This window comes from Telopea speciosissima, chromosome 6 (genome assembly GCF_018873765.1).
Source record: "Telopea speciosissima isolate NSW1024214 ecotype Mountain lineage chromosome 6, Tspe_v1, whole genome shotgun sequence".
Taxonomy (NCBI): domain Eukaryota; kingdom Viridiplantae; phylum Streptophyta; class Magnoliopsida; order Proteales; family Proteaceae; genus Telopea; species Telopea speciosissima.
Genome location: NC_057921.1, coordinates 51,296,340 through 51,317,477, shown reverse-complemented (window position 1 = coordinate 51,317,477; position 21,138 = coordinate 51,296,340). Strand labels below are relative to the sequence as shown.

General features: G+C 38.5%; 3 protein-coding genes across 3 annotated transcripts; all 3 read left to right on the top strand.

Annotated features, from left to right (window-relative positions):
* Positions 1-8,502: 8,502 nt before the first annotated feature.
* LOC122664532 (glutathione S-transferase-like) lies at positions 8,503-9,445 on the top strand. Its single transcript, XM_043860383.1, has 3 exons — positions 8,503-8,717; positions 8,808-8,856; positions 8,945-9,445. The coding sequence occupies exons 1-3, from the start codon at positions 8,571-8,573 to the stop codon at positions 9,394-9,396; spliced, it is 648 nt and encodes a 215-aa protein (XP_043716318.1). The 5' UTR covers positions 8,503-8,570; the 3' UTR covers positions 9,397-9,445.
* Positions 9,446-18,175: 8,730 nt separating this feature from the next.
* On the top strand, positions 18,176-18,736 carry LOC122663908 (histone H4). Its single transcript, XM_043859572.1, has one exon. It carries the CDS (start codon positions 18,240-18,242, stop codon positions 18,549-18,551), a length of 312 nt encoding a protein of 103 aa, XP_043715507.1. The 5' UTR covers positions 18,176-18,239; the 3' UTR covers positions 18,552-18,736.
* A 514-nt stretch (positions 18,737-19,250) lies between these two features.
* Positions 19,251-20,824, top strand: LOC122663646. Its single transcript, XM_043859252.1, has one exon. It carries the CDS (start codon positions 19,308-19,310, stop codon positions 20,394-20,396), a length of 1,089 nt encoding a protein of 362 aa, XP_043715187.1. The 5' UTR covers positions 19,251-19,307; the 3' UTR covers positions 20,397-20,824.
* The last annotated feature ends 314 nt before the right edge of the window (positions 20,825-21,138 follow it).

Below are 21,138 nucleotides of genomic sequence, written 5' to 3'. Positions count from 1 at the left end.
CATAATCCTTGAAACTACGCTCCTTACTCACCTCAATCAAATGGCATAGCTGAAAGAAAGAACGGACGTTAACGAGAGATGTTAAACTCCATGTTATTGACAGGTATGCCCTCTTGCTATTGGGGAGAAGCGAAGTGTTGACTCAAATCACATTCTAAATAGACTACCACATTCAAAACTGACTTCTACACCTTATGAACTATGGCATAATCATCCTGTAGATATGACACTCTTAAGGTTTGGGGCTGTATAGCTTATGTTAGGATACAAGACCCTAGGAGACCTAAGGTGGGAACTAGAACAAACACTTGTGTATATCTAGGTTGTGCGAGAAAGCGATCTTGCAGATCGATTTTGGATCTATCAACCAATGTGGTGATAGAATCTAGGGATGCTATATTCTTTGAGGATAAATTCCTTAGAGATAAAGGCCTCGACCTTGCCTGGTTTGGATCAAGTGGTTACTGAGAATCACCTTTGGAATCTCGAACCAATTGTTTCGACACTACTCCCATAATGCTCCTTGAATCGAGAATCTAGAAGAGTATCTACTAGAGATCGAGTACCCAAGAATTTTGGTGAGGATTTTGTGACCTACCATTTAGAGGCTGATCCATCCACCTATAAGGAAGCGATGAGATCTAGGGACTCCTGTTATGGAAAGAAGCCATTGATGAGGAAATGAGCTCTTTAATGCGAGAATGAGACCGACACCTTGTTGATCCGCCTAGAGGGCCAAGACAATAGGGTGTAAGTGGATCTGAAGAAGAAACTTAATCCGGATGGGTCTATAGCCAGGTATAAAGCACGATTAGTAGCTAAAGGCTATAAACAGTGAGAGGGATAGATTATTTTGACATCTACTCCCGATCCGCCATTTGGTAACAATAAGGATTCTTCTTGCCATAGCATCTATTGAGCACTATGTTGTGCATCAAATGGATGTTAAAACGGCTTTCCTTAATGGAGATCTAACAGAAGAAATCTACATGAACCAACCTCAAGGGTTTGTCATGGAAGGTTCGAAAAAGAGTTTGTAAATTAAACAAATCTCTCTATGGTCTTAAACAAGCACCTAAATTATGGCATGAGAAGTTTGACAAGACAGAAAGAGCCTTGATTTTCAAACCAAGAACTCGGATAAGTGCCTTTATTTTTTGTCCGAGTCAAACAAGGTCGCGATTATTTGCTTGTATGTAGACGACATGTTGATTCTAGGTTCGATCTCTCTGTAGTGAGTGACATTAAAGAAACCTTGTCCAAAGAATTCGACATGAAAGATCTTGGTGTGGTAGACACCATTCTTGGAATGAGAGTAAGCTTGATGAGCAAGGGATCACCCTTAGTCGACTCATTACATTGAGAAGCTATTTTCTAGTTGGGGATACGGTGATTGTAAACCGATTGAGACACCCTATGACCACAACAAACGGTGGAAACCTAACACGGTGACACCATGAATCGATTAGATTATTCTAAAGCGATTGGTAGTCTCATGTATGCAATGAGTTGCACTAGGCGGACATAGCCTTTACGGTAGGCATGCTTAGTCGCTTTCACTAGTAATCCTGAAAAGAGCATTGGGATGCCCTATCGAGGCCGATGAGATACCTTAAGGGTACTCAAGGTTATGCTTTATGTTATAATGGACATCCTCCAACTTTGGAAGGATATTCCGATGCATCTTGGTGCTCGATTTGGGAGACAAGCAGATCCACCAAGGGTTATGTATTTACACTAGGAGGAGCAATGTAGCATGGAAATCCAAAAGACGACTAGTATTGCTCTGTCATCTATAGAATCGAACTTTATGCTCTAGCTTCGGGAGATGAAGCGAGTGGATAAAGGATCTGATCATGGATATTCCATTGAGGAGTTTTAAGTTAAACTATATATCTATATTCGTGATAATCAAGCAACCAAGACGATTGTGAATAACTCACTCTTTAATGGTAAGAGGAGACACATCGGTGAAACAGCTATGCTGAATTATAGAACGGAACAAGGGATTATCACTTTGATTGATGTGAGATCGAAGGATAATACGGCGATGCCCTTACAAAGGGATTGAACAAAGATCGAACATTCAAAACTACAGGGGAGATGGGGTTAAAGACCATTTAGTCGGTCTTAACCTAACCCAATATTATTTTGAATTATTCAATCTCATCTAGCCTTGGTAAGCATTCGGGACATGATTTACATGTTTCGATAACTTAGTTAGGTTACTAAGTATGGGGGTTTGTGAAACCATTCCAAACTTGATGGTGTAGCAAATTTTCATGTGAAGTCTCCTTACTTTGTTATTCCACAAAGGAATATGAAAAAATGTCTGATATGTTTCAATGATATTGTGCTAGTCTTTATGTCATTCCAAATTTGATGACATGTCTTTCATAGTATGGTGTACCATTCCAAATTTGATGATACAACATAAATCTATGACGATATGACGAATACAATATTCCAAATGGAAACATGGTATGGTCCTTATGATAGAGACTATATAGGATCGAGTTCTTGTAAAGAAACTTGATGATGATGCTTATTGTTTTTGATTTACCTTCACCATATATGAAATGTACTAAGTTCTTATTGTTGAACTCGATACTATTGTGCAAATGATTGAATTCATAATATCTTATGAAATTCATATTTGACAAATTACGAGAGAATGGCGAAGATGGAGGAGAACGGTTGAATCGGATCTCGATGAGGATGACTTACTTGATGAGTAAAGTCACATGGATTGCAAGGACTTTTCTTTTGATTATTTCTTTTGGTTTAGCCACTTGCATGTGGAACTTTGGATTTATTGTTGGGTTTAGTTTTGATCTAAAACCCTAGTTTTATTTCTTGAAGTTTACTTATTTCTTATTTGATTTATTGGATTATTGATATTCAATTTATATTGATTCAATTACTGATTGAATAATGGTTCCTATACATGTGTAATGGATATATGTAGAACATAGGAGGAGATTGTAAGGGTATTTATGTAATATCCCTTTATATGTTCTAATATAATCCTACTTGTATTAATGCCCAGTGTGAGGGGCAATCTAGTAATTAGCCCATCCGACCTAAACCCTAGTTTTTCTATATATACTAGCTGGAGGCAGCGATGCAGGTATTCCAAACTAGATACTCAGGGTGTAATGCTTTAAGCAACTTTGTGCTTAAACCCTAAGCCCTAACAGAAACTCTCCCCTTTCACACTTTACACTACCTGGGTTTCGTATCAATAAAATTGTTTTTCAGCATCGTGAATGATGTGACGTACAAGATTTCCTCTCACACTGACAGTTTGTGACTCTCCTCTTAAAATTAAGAGTAAATTACTCTGATCTCCCCTGACCTTTTTTAATAATTCAACAAACCTCTCTCTGTGTTTTTGACAATTCTCAAACTTTTTCTATTTTTTAAATTTTTTTCACTTAACCCCAGTAAGCAGAGCATCTTTTTTATCTCTCTTATCACATCTCCCACAGCGCACATAACAGGTTCCCTATCCAGTGTTGATTAAATGTGTTGATTAATCAACTCTACTAGTTCAGTGAATTCGAGTTGATTTTGGTGTGGGTTCTTGTTTGATTCTGCAATAACAACTTACATTGCCTACGAGTACAAGGGGAAGGGGACTGAATTGGTTTACTATGACGCGAAGAAGATGGCGATTGTGGATGTGTGGATGGAAGTGGAAGCCCACCATTTCGAACTTCCAGTTGTTTGGAAGCTGGATTTTGAGCAAGCGGTGGAGCACATTTTTATGAGCTTGGAACCAGACTTGGCTGTTGTGGAGATCCAGAAAAAATTTGGGTCAGATTCTTGATGAGTACGAGGCCAGTCTATCGAAATCCAAGTTCTTGGGTGGAAATGAGTTCACCTTGGCAGATCCTCATCACTTGCCGATGATACATTACATCATGGGAACGTCGACCAAACAATATGGGTGTAATTGTGTAAATGAATAGTTGAAATCCGTTTTCGTATCCGTGTCCATATCCGTTTAGCACTATCCGAATCTTTCTGAAGGCTAAACGGATGCAGATACGCATAGGCTATAGCTATCCGAATAGCTATATTTACATGTAAGCGGATAAAATATCCGATCCATATCCGTGTCCGAATCTGTTTAGCACTATCCGAATCCATCCGAAAGCTAATCGGATATGGATGCGGATATAGCACTATTCGAACCAAATCCAATCCGTTTACATCCCTACTAAACAAGTCTTCGAAGCTCGCGGCTTGCCCTCATGTGAGTGTCTGGGCTAAGAATATCTTGGCTAGGCCGGCTTGGACCAAGACCAAGCTTAATGAGTATTTGTTGTTCATAGTTTATAGAATAAAGAAGATGAGCGGAACGTGGTTCACGATTCACTGAGTTTGTGGATTGTTATGAGTAGAAACTTTTTACTGTTGCCAATAAAAGTAGTATAAATCATTTTTAATGGGTTTTGATTCTTATTGGTTCATGAACGATTCTAGAGTTTTTTTTTTCTCCCCAGGAATCGGCTGTATAGCCAAAAGTTGGGATCAGTATCAGCTGATTCCGCTATGAATCAGCCGACTCATGATCCGATTCACAAGTGATCATTGTTAGAGGAAACGGAATTAGGGTTGAAACAGGGCTGGATTGGACCGGGTTTTTTAAAACCTTCACCCGACATTGAGTCCTCTTAGCTCAGCCCAAGCTTAGCCATTGATGTTAAATTTGTTATTTTTATGATGTGAAACAACTAGCAAGTATCGATCTGAGCTTCATCATAAAAGTTATTTGGTTAAATTACACATCACCTCCTGGTTTTCAATCGAAACTCAGATCATCCCTTGATTTTTGAAAAAACCCACTCCCTGGTTTAGACCCCAATATGACAAATTAGTCCCTAGCGTGAGTTTTATGTTGTTAAGTGATGATGTCAGCCAATTAAATAAATTTAAATCCCTAAACTACCCTTGACCAATGTTGAAAATGAAGGGATGGTAGTTTTGTAAATTTAATTCTACTGTTTTAATACAAGGGTAAAATAGTCCTTTCATACCAATAATTAACAGCAGACTAACACCGTTACTGTGGAGGGAGTGATTTAAGTTTTTCAAAAACCAAAGGGTGATCTAAGTTTCATTTGAAAACAAGGAGGTGACATGTAATTTACCCAAGTTATGTTATACAGTATATTATGGAGCTTTTTGAAAATGCATACATTTTAGAACAAGCAATTTATGATAAACGCAACAAACGAAATAGATAAAGAAAGACAAATCAGTAAACCATAAAGCATAACCCTAACATAGGGCCGAGCTAGGCCGGATTTAGCCTGAGGTCTAAACCCTGGCTCAGCCCAACCCTAATTTCAACCCTAATCCACCCTTAAGGTTGAAAAATCCAATCCAGGCCCTGGGCTTAGGACAGGTCAGAGCAGGCTCAACTCGATTGGACCAAACTTATACCCCTAGAGAATCATTCAGAGCTGATTTCATCCAACGGTCGATAATATAAAAATTCCCAATCCAACGGCTGCCAGGTCCAATTAGGTAGGATTTATGACAAAAAAACCAATTTTTATGGCCCTATTGGGTATTCTAATATTGCTCCAGTTCGCTCACCGACTTGTCAAAAGTCTGCACAAGTTGGGTTAGGTTCAAAAAGTTCATTCATTATCTACTTTAACATATTGGGCTTACGTCAAGCTTGGGCCCAAACACAGCCCATTTTTCTAGCCTCTAAACTCAACCAATTTGAGTTCACTTGGAGCCAACCAAAAAAGCCCAATTGTTGTATTTATAAGGAGTAGAGTTTCATCACGCTTGATTGGAATATCCTCTTTTCACCCAAAAAAAAAAAAGATTGGAATATCCACTCCTCACAATTTGAATAACTTTCACTTGTTCTATTTCTTATGTAAATTTTGTAGACTTGAACCTATCATCATTTATCTCATAATTAAAATACAAACCAATCTGACATTTCCATGCGTTATTATTTTCAGGGTTTAAAACAAATTGTGAAAGTTTTATAATCAATAAGTGTACAACAAATAGTGTGGTCTAGGAAGTTCAGCTTGTAACTTGACACTCACCCGAGATCTGGGATAGATCAACCGTTGAGTTTTTGAGGTAATTTATCTCCCCTTCTGTGAAGAAGGGGCACCATTCATGAGTCCTATACTCCAAATCTAAGTGGCAACTCTTGTTTTTTCATATTCCATCACTTAAGGATGTAATAACACTAGGGATTTCTTGCACCTACACACATTGACCAACTTGTCAAAAAATGGAGAGAAAATTATTACAAATATAAGAGAAGACAAAATTTTCCTCCACCCTAAACAATACCGATCCGATCGGGATACTGAGTGTTTGCAAGAAATAATAACCGCAAGCGTACGGATCAATCGTAGCTATGGGTTGAACTCAAGGAAATATACACCACCCTATTTTACTCACTTTAAAATAATGCAAAGTGAATCAAATTAAAGTGTTAAATTAAACCAATTAAACTAACAAATTAACGCGTCCTAACTCACAAGCATCTAACGAATTAAATTGGCGTCCTAACACATATCCATCTAACCTATCAAACTAACGCGGATTGAAAGGGGTAAATTGCAGCCACACACCACAACCACATAAAAAAATAGAAGAAGAAGAAGGAGAATGAGATAGAAGAAGAGAGAATGAGCTAGAAGAGAGGGAGAATGAGGTTAAGAGTTTAAAGAGTAAAAACCTAGATGTGCTTGAACCAGACTAAAATTACTTGCATGAATGTAGTTGAAGAGCTTGAATACTTGAACAAACCTTGTATGGCTTCCTCTTCTAAATCTCCAAGTCTTGTCATCAACTTAGAAACTTAGACTAGAAAGCTTGAAACTAAACTAGAATTATTACAACCATATTGAAGGCATAAAATTAAAGCATGAATCAAAAGCATAACAACCAAGGAATTCAAAGCATAAAATCAAACTAGAATTTAGAAAGCCAAAAACTAGAAGAAGAAAAGAAGAAATTTCACTAATTAATTGAACTAAAAACTGAATTAAAACTAACTTAAAAACTGAACTAAAACTAACTTAAAAACTGAACTAGAACTAACTAGTTACAACCCAAAGGGCAAGGGGTATTTATAGGGGGAAGGAGAGAAAAAGAGAGAAAAGGGAAGAGGGAGAGAGGCCTCCACGATTTTGGGGGCTCTCTCCTTCTAAAAATCGTGGAGGGGAGAGAGAGAGGGAGAAGAGAATCCAAAAATAGAGAATATTCCCTTCTCCTTCCTCCTTTATAATGCTTGACTCCCAAGAAAAAGGAGAAAAAATAGAAAGAGGGAGAGAAGATAATCCTAGCTACTTAAACCTTCTATTTTTACAAAAGTAACTTTCTAGTTCTAACTTGTGCTTCCTTTTCTTTGTAGATATCTTCTCCAAGCAATGAGATCAAGGCATCTTTGACTTTTCAACCTTTCATGGATGAAAGAATATTTTTCAAAAGAAATCTATCCAAAGTACAGTTCCAAAAGTGCCCTTGGAAAGTTGGAGGAGAGAGAGAATGATGACTAGGATTCCACTCATCAATCAAATAATTCCAATCATGTCCTCTAGGAAAATCGTGGAGCACTGGGCGCAGCCCATAAAAAATCGTGGACAGTTGTGGGCCTTAAAAAATCGTGGAACCCTGTGGCAGTGTGGGTCCCCCCCATGTGGGTAGCAGTCCTTCTCTCTCTTTAAGAATGAAAAATTGCCGAAACAGTCCTGTACTTGCAGTAGATCTCCACCATTGCTTAGAAGTACCTTATTTAATGTCAAAAATGTCCTTGGGCAGTGGCAAAATGACTATGGGCTTGCACTACAGCTCCTTTCTAGCCCATTATCCTTTCCTGACCTGAAAAGAATAATCGATTGCATGGTGGCCTAAACAAATGCGTACTTGCGTTCCGTCACGTCCATCTTGCTCCAAATTTAGCTCTGAACACTGTCATACAAAAATATTGGGCAGCTTTACGTGTAAATTTAGACATGCAGCTCCCAATAATCCAGAATAGCCCAAAATAGCCCAAAACCTGAAAAGCACAAGAAAGCACCAAAGTAACTCTTTCTGCCCTAAGATTTCACACGCAAATGTGCTCATCACTGAGATTACGAACCTTGCTCTGGACTCCTTGGTTAGGATCTTTATCCTCTCAATTACACTACCCGCACTTGACGTCAAGTACATTTAACAGAGGAGGTAGAAATGATTATCCTACCCTTTGCTCGAACACACTGTCCAAGGTAGGATCCACCTCCCTCTATTAGATGTACTTGACGTCAAGTACGGGCAATGTAATTGAGAGGATAAAAATTCCCCTCTGGTTACGTAAACTCTTTCTAAACGAAACATTCTAGAAGGAATTGACCCAATGTTTGACCGTAAGAAGGAGAAGGCAACGACAACCTCGTGTTCTGATGGGAAACGAGCAACTCGTGTAATTGCTTCCCTATAAAAGACCAAATGTCCACAGTCCTTTTCAATTCATCTTTTTCTTTCCATATCGCTTTCATCTTCGTTTTCGTCAAAAACTTCTCCCTCAAACAGTCATGGCGCCCAAGGTCCACGGAGCCTTATTCTCCCCTGCAGCAATGAGAGCCTTCGTTGCCCTCCACGAGAAAGAAGTCGAATTCGAGGTCGTTCCCATTGACATGGCAGCCGGTGAGCACAAGAAAGAACCCTTCCTTTCCCTCAACGTAAGCCTCAGAATCTCATTTCCATCTTAATAAATTCCCTTCCCTGTTTCACGTTAAACATCTGATCCTAAATCCCCTGTTTCGTTTCAGCCATTCGGTCAAGTTCCAGCCTTTGAAGATGAAGATCTGAAGCTATTCGGTAGGTTAAAATTCTCTCTATTCCAGTCTTTTTTAATCAACTCCGCTAGTTCGATCAGTGAATCGAACGATTCGAGCCGATTGTGCAGAATCGAGGGCAATTACAGCTTACATTGCCTACGAGTACCAAGGGCAGGGGACTAAATTGGTTTACCATGACGCGAAGAAGATGGCGATCGTGGACTTGTGGATGGAAGTGGAGGCCCATCATTTTGAACCAGTTGTTTCGAAGCTGGTTTTTGAGCAAGCGATGAAACCAGTGTTTATGAGCGCAGAACCAGACTCGGCAGTTGTGGAGAAGAACCAGAAAAAGTTGGGTGAGGTTCTTGATGTGTACGAGGCCAGGCTTTCGAAATCCAAGTATTTGGGTGGAGATGAATTCACTTTGGCAGATCTTCATCACTTGCCGACGATGCATTACTTGATGGGGACATCGACCAAAGAATTGTTCGAGGCTCGCCCGCATGTGAGTGCTTGGGCTAAGGATATCTTGGCTCGACCGGCTTGGACCAAAACTGTTGCAATGCAGAAGCAAGCTTAAAGGGTGTTGTTATGTTCCTAGTTTATAGAATAAAGAAGATAAGCTGAATGTGTTTCGCGATTCACTGTGTTTGTGAATTGTGATGAGTCCAAACATTTTAGTGTTACCAATAAAAGTAGTATAAATCTTTTTTAATGTGTTTTGATTCTTATTGGTTCATAAACCTACCGTTATAAACAGAAGGGATTTATTTTTTCCCTGAATCGAAAGTATCGAATAGCGAAAAGTTGGGATCGGTTCGATTTGATAATATAATCAGTTGAAAGTAGGGATGTAAATGGATAACCGAAATCCGAATCCGAATTCGCATCCGTATTCGCTTAGGGGCATCCGTATTCGCTTAGAGATATCCGGAAAATAATCCGAATACTCCGATTAAAATCATCCGAAAAATCCGAATACTTAATAATAAAAAATTAAGTAAATAATGATTTCAAGGGTTTTTGAAGATTAAATAAGTTCTAGAATATGATGAAAAGAGAATCATGATCTAAGAGATATGGATTGAGAGTGAATTGTATCCGCTAGGGGAGGAAGGTCCGGTTACACAAGGCGGAGATGTAAGCGGATGGTCGAAAATCCGAATCCGATCCGCATCCGAATCCGTTTAGAGGTATCCGTATTCGACCAGGGAATATCCGCTCGATCACATCCGATCCGTATCCGATCCGAATCCGATCCGTTTACATCCCTAGTCGAAAGAGGCCTTAACAGTAGAAATGAGTCGCACCCGTTCACCGAATCTCGCTCCCAACTCATCCGAATCGGACTGAATCGGTCCGATCCAACTGGTTCTTTTTAAAAAACCAAAAAAAAAAAGAATTCAGTACAGTTATCACACCCTCTTCCTCGACCTAGAGGTTTTTTTTTTTCCGGAGACCGGAGGGGTATCCGACTTTAGGCCGACTAAATCCCCCCTGGGCTCGTACATGACCCCCGCGCCACGCACGAACCGGGAGCTTCTGGGCCCTAGTGAGCCTCAGGCGGGTGGCCCCAAGAAATTATGCAGCGGCGACTATTCAGGCAATCAACTGTTGTCAGATAAAGGAGAAAGATGAAGAAGTGATTAAAGGGTGAAAGAATCCAATGGCCGATAATATAAAACTCCAAATCCAAACGGTGGAAACTACGCCAGCCATGCAACCTGACAGCAATGCGCACAGACAAGTGGTGAAATGACCGCCGCACCCATTGGATTAAAATCCTCTGCAATTCCTTCATCTTGCGGTGCCTTGCAGTTCGGGTGGGAGAGTTCAACACGTGGCAGATACTTCATCCAACGGTGCAAGCTTGATTGACCCAGTTTTTTTTTTTTTTCTTTCTTCTCAAGCTCGTCATCATTGGATGTCGCATCTTCCACGTGTTAAGCTCTCAGACCCAAACTGCACGGCACCACAAGATTAAGTCATGCAGAGGATTTTTTTTCCAATGACCCATTGGCCTGTGGATACGTAGGATCCATGCTCCCTTACAAGAACTCTTGCCATTTTCCCAATTAGATAGGATTTATGACAAACCGACAAAGAGCCCAAGTTTTAGGTTCACCGACCTGTCAAAAGCTTGCCAGGTTGGGTTAGGTTCAATAAGCCCATTCATGATCTACTTTAATATGTTGGGCTTAGATCAGGCTTGGGCCCAATGACAGCCCATTCTTGTAGCCTCTGAAAACTCAACCAATCCGAGTTCAGTTAAAGACAGCCCAATTGGTAAATTTGTAGGGAGCAGAGTTCCATCACGCTTGGATTGGAATATCTTGCAATTAGTCAATTTCTGATTTAAAGTTGGTAGACTTGTACCTTCATCAATTCATCATTTATCTCATAATAAAAATACAAATCAATTGAGAGACCTAAGCAGGAGTGAATTTAGCAGGATGGTCTTTTATATTTCTGCTAGATGGCAAGTTTGCTTTATTTGCTGTAGGAAATTTTAATTCGTCTCATCATATGGAACTAGAATTAGCTAGTATCCGTATAGGTCTCGAGCATGCGTCCAATCTAAGGTTGAAGGTGAAAGAAGTGTGGTGCTTCAATCAACGAATTGCCGAGTTTCTTCCAATTTCAACACATACTTCTTGGCCTTGACCTCTTCTCAAGGAATTTGTGTATATAAATGCCATAGGACAAGATATTATGTTTAGTACTAAGGGGGATCTTTTCTGTTTTGTGGTGGTATAATCTATTTTATTTTCTCATCAAAAAAAAAAAATTGAGAGACCAAAGCCAGCATATGCAGTGGGAAGGCTCGAACAAGAGACCTAAGCCCCAGTCCTGATTCAACAAGTCAGGCACAAACCATTAGAGTAATTAAAAATGTGAATTATAATGACATATTAAATAAATAGGGCAAGAAATCATTGTTTGGTCGTGTAGCCCCATGACCAAGCAGTGTTTTTTTTTTTTTTTTTCCAAGTGATAGACCATGGGCAAGGGATTCTCCCTTGAGTCCTTGACTATGATTGTGAGAAACTAAGTCCATAAAAGTTACAAATAATGGGGGAAGATATATATATATTTTTAGGCTCATAGCTAAACCCTATCTAAATGCATGTAAAAATTAGGAAAATTAAAACAGAAGCAAATAATACCTAAACATGCCTACAGAATAAATTATATATAGAACCTTTAACATGAAAAACAAGCAAAAGCCAAAGATTGCCAAACATGTCACTGAGAAAGCAAGTATCAACATAAAATATCAATAAATTACAAAAATTGGGAGAAACTTACAAAACATTAATGAGCCTAATTAGATCCTAAAATTGTGTGAATCGAACAATTAATGGACCGGTAGACCAGCCGAGACTTCGACTCAAAGCCAATTGAAAACAGAAGGAAGTCAAATGAAGAAAAAAGCCGCCAAAAAAAATTGAAGAAAAAGAAGAAGATGAAAAATAAGCAAAAGAAGTTGTAAAGGTTTCAAAACGAAGAGAAGAAGAAAAAAAAATTTCCAGACTGTGTCGTTTGACCACTGTGAAGATTCGATAGACTGCCTGATCAAACCGGTTGTCCAACCCAATCTTTTTTTTTTTTTTTTTGGCAATGCAATTTCTTTATTTTATTTACTTTTGATTCAATTCGGATCATATCTACACACTATAATTCTTCAGGTTGCTAACTCAATGGTATGTAATACATGGCTTTTAAGTGCGACGGTTAGGACCTTCTACATATTTGAATGAAGCAAGGGATTCGTCCATACCATTGGTAAAGTTTGTCAACCACAAATAATTAAAGGTAATGAGTGGCTTTTAAAGAACACACACACCTAACTAGAGTAAGTGAAAAACTGAACATGTAGGTTATAATGACATATCAAATAAAAGATCAAGTTTCCCTCGCCCACGGTGAATGGGACGGGAAAGGGTATCGGAAGGGTATTTTGGAACATACAAAAACCCTAGGATGGTGGTGAACCCTCGTCCTCTATGGGTGGAGGGAAAACTTAGTCCTTAAATAAATAGGGCAAGAAATCGGTTTGATCGTGTAGCCTTGCATCAACGTAGGGGCCAATGAGAGCACGCACATAAGCATCAACATGAATGCAATTTTTTATTTTCATAAGGATGGAATTGTAATTTCATGCACTCCTGAGTCTAGGCACAGGAACTACACGACCAAGCAACATTCTTTTTCCTAAATAAAAAATAGGGAAAAGGTTCTCCGAACCACTGGAGTAGGGTACATTAGTGCTTCTGTGTCTATCTCTCGCCTTCTCATATCAATGATCTCATTGTCCTCCTATGGTCAATACCATTTTGTTACGATTCATTGGTGCACTCCCCTATGCCGCTTGCTCAAAAAATCCTCTCCATAAAAAATATTATTTGGAATCTCTAGGGGTAGAAACTAGATAAGCAACCCCTCCCTTACATCCAAAGAATATTGTTCTGGTGGTGTTGAAGGTTCCAAATGAAATATTGTTATTAGGTGGACCTTTTTTAACCCACTTTAAAATATAGACAAGTGACAACTTGACAAAATGAGTGATGAATGTGTAGCGTAGAGTTGTTGGACATTTGAAAACTAGCAATTTGGCCCAAAGTGGTTACGCCAATTGATTCCAAAATAATGGACTTAAGATCTATGATGTAGTAGACAACAATATAGAGGTTGGTCAATGGCATCAAGTAGTGCAGATTTTCTTTCATAAGGGGGGTGGGGGGATGTATAAATTTACGATATGAAAGAGTTGTTGACTAATGCTACATGTCGTTTTTGGATTGGCGGATTCATCAAGAGAGTGAGTCTTCGTCGGATACAACTCCTCTCCAGGGAGGTCAGTGCCCAGGGGGCATCCAAGGGTTGGACCGTGACGCACACAACTCGGCACATGTCTAGGGATGTGTATAGTACAATCCAACGGCTGGATGCTCACTGGAGAGGAGCTCAATTCGTCTTCGTCGGTTTTATGTAGAGGTACCACCTACTCAGAGTATCACCACCTCTATAGTGAATGATTAAAGGGTTTTTTTTTATTTATTTGTTGAAATCTTTGGGACCTTGGATGTCTTCATATATCAATTGGACATCTCCACTAAATAGCTTAAGTTTTTGAATTAGATAATTCAACAATGAGAACTCAAATATAAGACCAAGCCGTCAACTATTGGTTAGTTCGATCACTTCACTTATAAGTTACTATTCTTTCTATACAAGTTTTACAAATTACAATTCTTTTTATATACTAATTGAGCATCTCCACCTCATAACTTACGCTTTTGGATAGATATTTCATCAATGAGAACTCAAATATGAATGTTAATCTAATAACTTAAGCTTTTGAGTTAGATAATTCAACAATAGGAACTCAAATATGAATCCAGTTTGATCACTTGACTACATAGTACTATTTTATGATGTGCAATTCCATTGAACACTAGAAAGACCGGCGTGTATTGGTATTATAAGTCCAATCGAAATGGGTTCAAGTGAACTCTTATAAACCATACCCAACCTGCACCAATTTTCAATGTTTGACACAGTTGATGACCGGATTGAAGCACTATTAAAATATACAAGAGCTCTTTGTCATAGTTTCCTATTCTTATTTGTGATTACAAGATGATATGTATTTTAAAACCAAAAAAAAAAAAAAGATTTTCTTATTAATACTTTGTAGATGTCAAATAATTTGTATTCTTTTATTTTACCTCTTAGTATAATACACTTCTTCTTTCAATGAGAGTAAAATTTTGTCATTTCACAAATGTACTTGAAAAATGTATGAGATAATGATAACTCTTGGAAATGCCATAACGGCAAATACACGTTCAAATTGTTTTGAAAACCTATTTTTCCTTTGACTTAAAGAACTTTTGAGAACAAGAAAAGGGTGATCAAAATAGGAAAAATCTTACAACAAGAATATAACCTTACTTTCCCAAAGTCATTTAATGTATAACCCTTGCATTAAGTACAACATTAGAAAAAAAAAAATTTAATAGACAAGGGGGAAAAAAAGTAAGGTTACAACTTCTAGTTCACGTAGTTGGTGACAACAAAATGCACTGATTAAAATAAGTTACAAGTTTCAAATACACTTGCTTGGTTTGTCTTGCCAATATTGTCACTAATCACAAAGTGCTTCTGGTTTTTTTTTTTTGGGTAGAACAAAGTGCTTCTGGCTGGTAGATACAAAAGTTGTTATAATGTTAAGGAGGTTCAAAATGTGGGCATTGGTAACAAAACAGAAGAAGAAGCTTGATGAGTTTTCAGTAGCATAGGAATTAAGCGTCATGGCCTCACTAAAGCAGTTGGTTCATGTAACATGTCGTTAAGGTCCTTGTTACTATACCAAATTTCCTTGATTGAGTCCCATCCGTGAGGAACGTTCCAAGCCTTAAAGTAAATCAAAAAGTTCTGTCTCCAAAAAATTATTAGTTCCCAAAAAGACTGCAGCTATCAATTTTTAGTTGACCCTGCATCAAAATGGAATACACCCATCTTGATATATTTATATGGGAGAAGGCTATTCATGCGCACATAAAAATAGAATAGTGAAATACAAACAAACAGCTCAAACAAGTTAACAATGAATACTCATAATTAGATGGAATAGATAGGTCAATGCGGGGGGGGGGATATTTAAGTCATACAACCATGTCCGGATATTGTTCATGATCCACATCGGATCAGGTTTGAAAGCATTTTGTATCACCTTGTTCCTAAGGTGCCAAATAAAATAACATGTTATAATAAAAATCGAAAAAAATAATCATCTAGAAATTGTTTTATCATGAAGTTTGTCAGAAATGAAGAAGAGACAGAGCTAAAGCAAATATGAGTGAGAGAGATGTTCCATTCTCAATCCCAGTGGGCCTGCCGCCCAAATATGCTTAGACCAATCACATAAAAGGAAGAGATGTTATGTAGATTCAATGTTAAATCCACAAAAAAACACAATGAGAATCGCTCTAAGTCCATTTTGAGATAATCGCTGTAATAGGGATTCCTACATGTAAAACACGTAAAAAAAACATTTTAAATTTAGGATGAATAAAAAATTTCCATAGGAATCACCACCAATAAGAGTGTTTAGCTTGTAAAGAAGCACTTAAAAGAGATTGAATAAAATTTGTATCTACCCAAGTTGTGAACCTACCTGTCTTGGAAATGGAACATCTCCAACAATTAGCGTTATTTGTTAATGATAAATTAACACAAGCAGACACATAACAGGTAGAGCGCACATTGGAGATCAGTCTAACTCCTCTCAGGTTTCTATCCGGTCAAGTTTTTAGGTTCCTCTCATAGGGGGGTGAAAATGACGACCTCACCTCTTGCCCAAACACATCGCTCGGGTGGGGTGAGGTCATCATTTCTGCTCTCTCTATTGGAGGAACCTACAAACCTGACCGGACAGGCAACTGAGAGGAAAAAATTTCATTGCAGATGGATGAGGTAATAAGCCCATTTTGATCAAAGAAATTACAGACTAAATCCCCTCTTAAGTGATCATGACTAAAGGCGGTTAGGCTAAAACTAGGTATAACAGGGTATTGTCATTTAGTGCCCACCTGGCCACACTAAATGCTGGCGGTGAACATGCATAATCATGCATACAAAAACTTTAGCGTAAATTATTTGAATACTTTTATTTTCATAGGTACCTATTCTATGGAGTAGGAGGGAAGATGAGAACCACAACGATTGAACCCAAGATATATTAGGAATTGTGCTAAATATAGGGGTGTCCAAACCTAGCTTAAACCAACGAACTCAAACAAACCGATTAAAACCAAAACTTATATGAACTTATTGGATCATGCTTTGAGTTGGGGTTTTGTGACACTGAAACCAAATCATACCGCACCAAAACCAACAAGACAATGAACCGAACGTAAAAATTGGACCAAAACTGATATAACCCGATACCAATATGAAATTCAAAAAAAGCACACTTTTTTCCCATACTTTTGATTGGCAAACCAAAACCAATCCGAAATCAAACCGATAATAAACTGATAAGAAAAACTAAAACCTAACCAAAACAGGTGCACCCTTAGTGGATCATGTTTTGGACTTACTCATTCTCACACCGAAAGCAGTCCAAACCGACCGATTGACACCCCTAGCTAGACACTATCGTTCTCATTATTAGTATACTTTAGGGATAAATATTTGATTATTTATATGCATGGATAAAATTTTGAAACTTTGGACACCATGATTGTGACTGGACCGATTAAGAACTAGAATCGACTCACCATAAATAAACTATTCTGAATCCTAAGTTGCATCATGCTTTTATTATTCATCGACCCAATCATTTATTTTTAGGCTATGATTGGATGTCAAGAAAATAAAAAATTCAAAAACATTTTAATTTGAGGAAAAAGATACACATATAAACTAACCATTGCATCATCTTGATTTTTGTCTCATTGTGTTTTTTTGTTTTTCTTTTCTTGACGTTTAAATGTAACTTAGGCTCCATTTGTTTCGATGTCAAATTTTACTTGAAAATTTTCACTTCAGAAATTTTTAGAAGTGAAATTAAAATTATTGAAAAGTATATCAATGTTTTTTTTTTTAAATTTTATGGAAACATACATTAAAATTTTGTTATCATGTAAAATTTGCCATGAAAAATTTGTTAAGTAAAATTTTACATCGAAACAAACGAACCTTGGGATAAAAGAACACTCCCATACGGAAGAGTAGGGGGCCATGTGTTCAAGCAGCATTCTTTCTAAAAACAAAAAAATACCCAAGTGTAAAGGCTTTCACCAAGCGGCACTCTCTCTCTCATTTTTATCATTTGCAGACAGACGTATTACTAGTTTACCACTACATCATTAGTAGATTGTTACCAAAAAAAAGAAAAAGATCATTAGTAGATGAATAAAACAAACTGTTAGGCAATTCATTGAAAACTCATTTTTTAAGGAAATTCAAGGTATATTTGTTTGATACAATATATCCAAATCAATACCGTATTAATAGCGTACCGATTTTACGTGTTATCGATACCCATTCCAAAACCGTGCTCTAAAACCATGGATGCAGGCAATTCATCGAAGTTACAAACTATCTCTTGTCCCAAAAAGCGCGCAAATCTCCGCCCAAAGAAATTGCCACCCACGTCATCGATCCGCGCCACTCCTCGAAACTCTACTATAACCGTCGATCCCTAATCGTACGATGGCAGCAGTTCCTCTTAGCGCCCAAACCCCGCCAACTCAAAATTTCAAATTTCCGACGAAGAAATCATGCCTCTGAATCTAACGCATCTATATAAACCCCTTCCATCGTTATTTCTCTTCACCTGTTCTCAATCGCTCCTTCTCTTTTCTGCTCTTTGCTCATCTTTATTCTTTGGATCTCTTCATCTCTGCAACAATGTCTGGTCGTGGAAAGGGCGGAAAGGGTTTGGGCAAGGGAGGTGCAAAGCGTCATCGTAAGGTTCTGAGGGATAACATCCAGGGCATCACCAAGCCTGCGATTCGTCGTCTAGCGAGGCGTGGTGGTGTGAAGCGTATCAGTGGTCTAATCTACGAGGAGACTCGCGGTGTTCTCAAGATCTTCTTGGAGAACGTCATCCGTGATGCTGTGACTTACACTGAACATGCTCGTCGCAAGACTGTGACCGCCATGGACGTGGTTTATGCTCTTAAGCGCCAGGGCAGGACTCTCTATGGTTTTGGTGGTTAGAGTTGTAGGGTTCTCTGATCTCACATTTCAGGATATAATGATAGGTAGCTTAGGTTTCTTTTTTTTTCTCCCTCCGTAGTGTTGACGAAGTTTGTAAAAATGTTCAGATCTTCTGAGTGATTAATGTTTGTGATATCTCAAGACTCAACTTTCAATTTAAATGGAAATTGTGTTTTCTTGTGAAATTTCTTCTCATCTTTACCTGTTCTTCTTATTCCGTCCGTTGTGAGACATGCTAACGTGAGCCAGTGGCGGGCATTGAATCGCCTATGCTGATAGTATTTTGTTAAGTTCCGATAATGACCCGATTTATTATTGATATTCTACGGATAATCCGTTTTTGTTGGTTCATGTTATAAAGGGGTTTTAAGGTAATTATACGTGTTAAAAGAGTATTAACATTTCTAGCGCCATTGTCCGAATTCGTCGTGAAATGATAAAGCTAAAAAAAAAACAGGCGCACGTTAGCATGATCTGAAACCTGCTAAAGTGAGCTCGTCGTCTTTCTAGTTGCCGCGCCAGCTTTCAGTTCAGTTTCATATATATTGCATATATAAAGCTTCAGCTCGCCTGTTGCTTTCAGTTCGATACTGCCTTGGCATATGAAAGCGAGAAATCAACTACTTACAACAATTGAAAAGACCGGAACCCTAACTCTAGGCTAGGTTCTTCATCTTTCGGTTTCCTGTCTTCTTTCATTTATCTTTTCTGATTGCCTTATTGATGAGGTTTACTGTGATCTGAACTTCGAAGGAAATGGTGGGGGCCGTTCAGTTCGGCGTCTTGGCTGCGTGCATCGTTCTCTTTGTTCCCATGGGGATGGCGGGTTGGCATCTGAGCCGTAACAAGATGCTCTTTTTCAGCGGAGCCCTCTTCATAACACTCGCCGTAGGTGTTCATCTCACACCTTACTTCCCTTCGATTTCTGATTTCATTTCTTCAGTATCATCTGCTGTAACTGAGAATCGTGATTCCTGTATCTCTTTCCTACATGAGATTGTCTGGGATGTGAAACCAGTTAGGGTTAGTGAAGCTTTGATGAATAACTATAGTTATGAAAAGTCATGGGCTTGGGGGAAATCTGCGGCTGTGATTGATTGTGGGTTCCAGAAACTTAGCCGTTCTGATGCTTCTGATCTGCTTAATGGGTCGTGGATTGTTGTAGCTGGGGATTCACAAGCACGCCTGTTTGTTCTGTCGCTGCTGAATTTGGTCATGAGTCCCGGGGAGGTGGAGTCGGTTAGGGGAGATCTTTTTAAGCGCCACAGTGATTACAGGGCTGTGATTGATGAAATTGGGGTGAAATTGGATTTTTTGTGGGCTCCTTATAACAGGAACTTGACTAATCTTTTGATGGATTTCAAGAGCAAACGGCAATATCCTGATGTTTTGGTAATGGGTGCTGGCCTGTGGCATATGCTGCACATCACTGATGCATCAGATTATGGTGCTTCTCTAGGATGGGTGAGGAGTTCAGTGGTTTCACTAATGCCAATTGCTCGGGATTATGAGAATGATGGGTCTGTCACAGGTTCCATTTCCATAAGATCACCTCACATGTTTTGGCTTGGCATGCCAACATTAGTAAATTCAATGTTGAATACAGAGGAGAAAAGGCTGAAGATGAATAGTGCGATGCAGGATGCTTATGATAGAGAGCTTTATGAAAGTAAACTTTTGCGCCAGTCTGGGGGTCCGCTGTTGCTGCTTGATTTCCAATCTTTGAGTAGAAATTGTGGGCCTCGGTGTACAATTGATGGGATGCATTATGATGAATCAGTTTATGAAGCTGCAGTTCACATCATATTCAATGCATTGCTTATTGAATCTCATCAGCAGCTTTGAAGGGGTGATTCATCAGCCAGCTATGAAGGGGGTGACTCTTTGCTTGCTTCCCATTCTTTGCATCTTCCTTGGCAATGAATAATTCCATTTCAAGAGTGATCATTAAATTCAAAGCTCTTGATCCTTGCAAGAGGTGGACCTTGTAGTTTTTATTTCCTCATCTCTTCTCCAACAGTTAAGGTAGTTAAGCATTGAATTTTTCCCCCCAGTGTTTTTCCTTCTCCTTTTTATTTGTCTGGATTATAGAAAGGGAGCTGGGAAATGATTTTCCCCCTCATGTATTAATATGTATTCATATTCACCAGTACTTTATGGTCAGAGGAGGGATGGGATATTTTACACATTCAATTTTGAGGTGAATAGTTTGAAAAATTGCACTTGTAGCATACATATTTCTCAATTTAAAAGCTGTGGAGATATTTTGGTTCTCCTGTTTGGATTTTTTGAGTTGCATTTCAAGGTTTTGTAGCACTACTTTGAAGCAATATTGGTATCTTTAAGTGTTGCTGATTTTTCTTCGATTTTCCTCATTATTGAAATTAATTGGACGGATTCTGCATTCTTTTCCAGAGAAGTTATTTATGTTAAAAGAAAGAGTAAGGAAGCTAACCTCATCATTTTGTAGTTTGAGAATAGCTATTTGCCTCTTTGGCTGGTCATTTAGAATACTTGCTGGCCTTGTAGGAGTATGCCTCTCAGCTTCATGTTAAATTGAAACTTTTTTCACCATGTATAAATGTTT

Bases quoted from the DNA above. Each gene is read 5' to 3' on its own strand.
- LOC122664532 (XM_043860383.1), top strand. From the start codon at position 8,571: ATGGCGCCCAAGGTCCACGGAGCCTTATTCTCCCCTGCAGCAATGAGA. The intron at 8,718-8,807 runs GTAAGCCTCAGA...GTTTCGTTTCAG, and splicing joins AACCCTTCCTTTCCCTCAAC to CCATTCGGTCAAGTTCCAGC. The intron at 8,857-8,944 runs GTAGGTTAAAAT...CCGATTGTGCAG, and splicing joins TGAAGATCTGAAGCTATTCG to AATCGAGGGCAATTACAGCT.
- LOC122663908 (XM_043859572.1), top strand. From the start codon at position 18,240: ATGTCTGGTCGTGGAAAGGGCGGAAAGGGTTTGGGCAAGGGAGGTGCA.
- LOC122663646 (XM_043859252.1), top strand. From the start codon at position 19,308: ATGGTGGGGGCCGTTCAGTTCGGCGTCTTGGCTGCGTGCATCGTTCTC.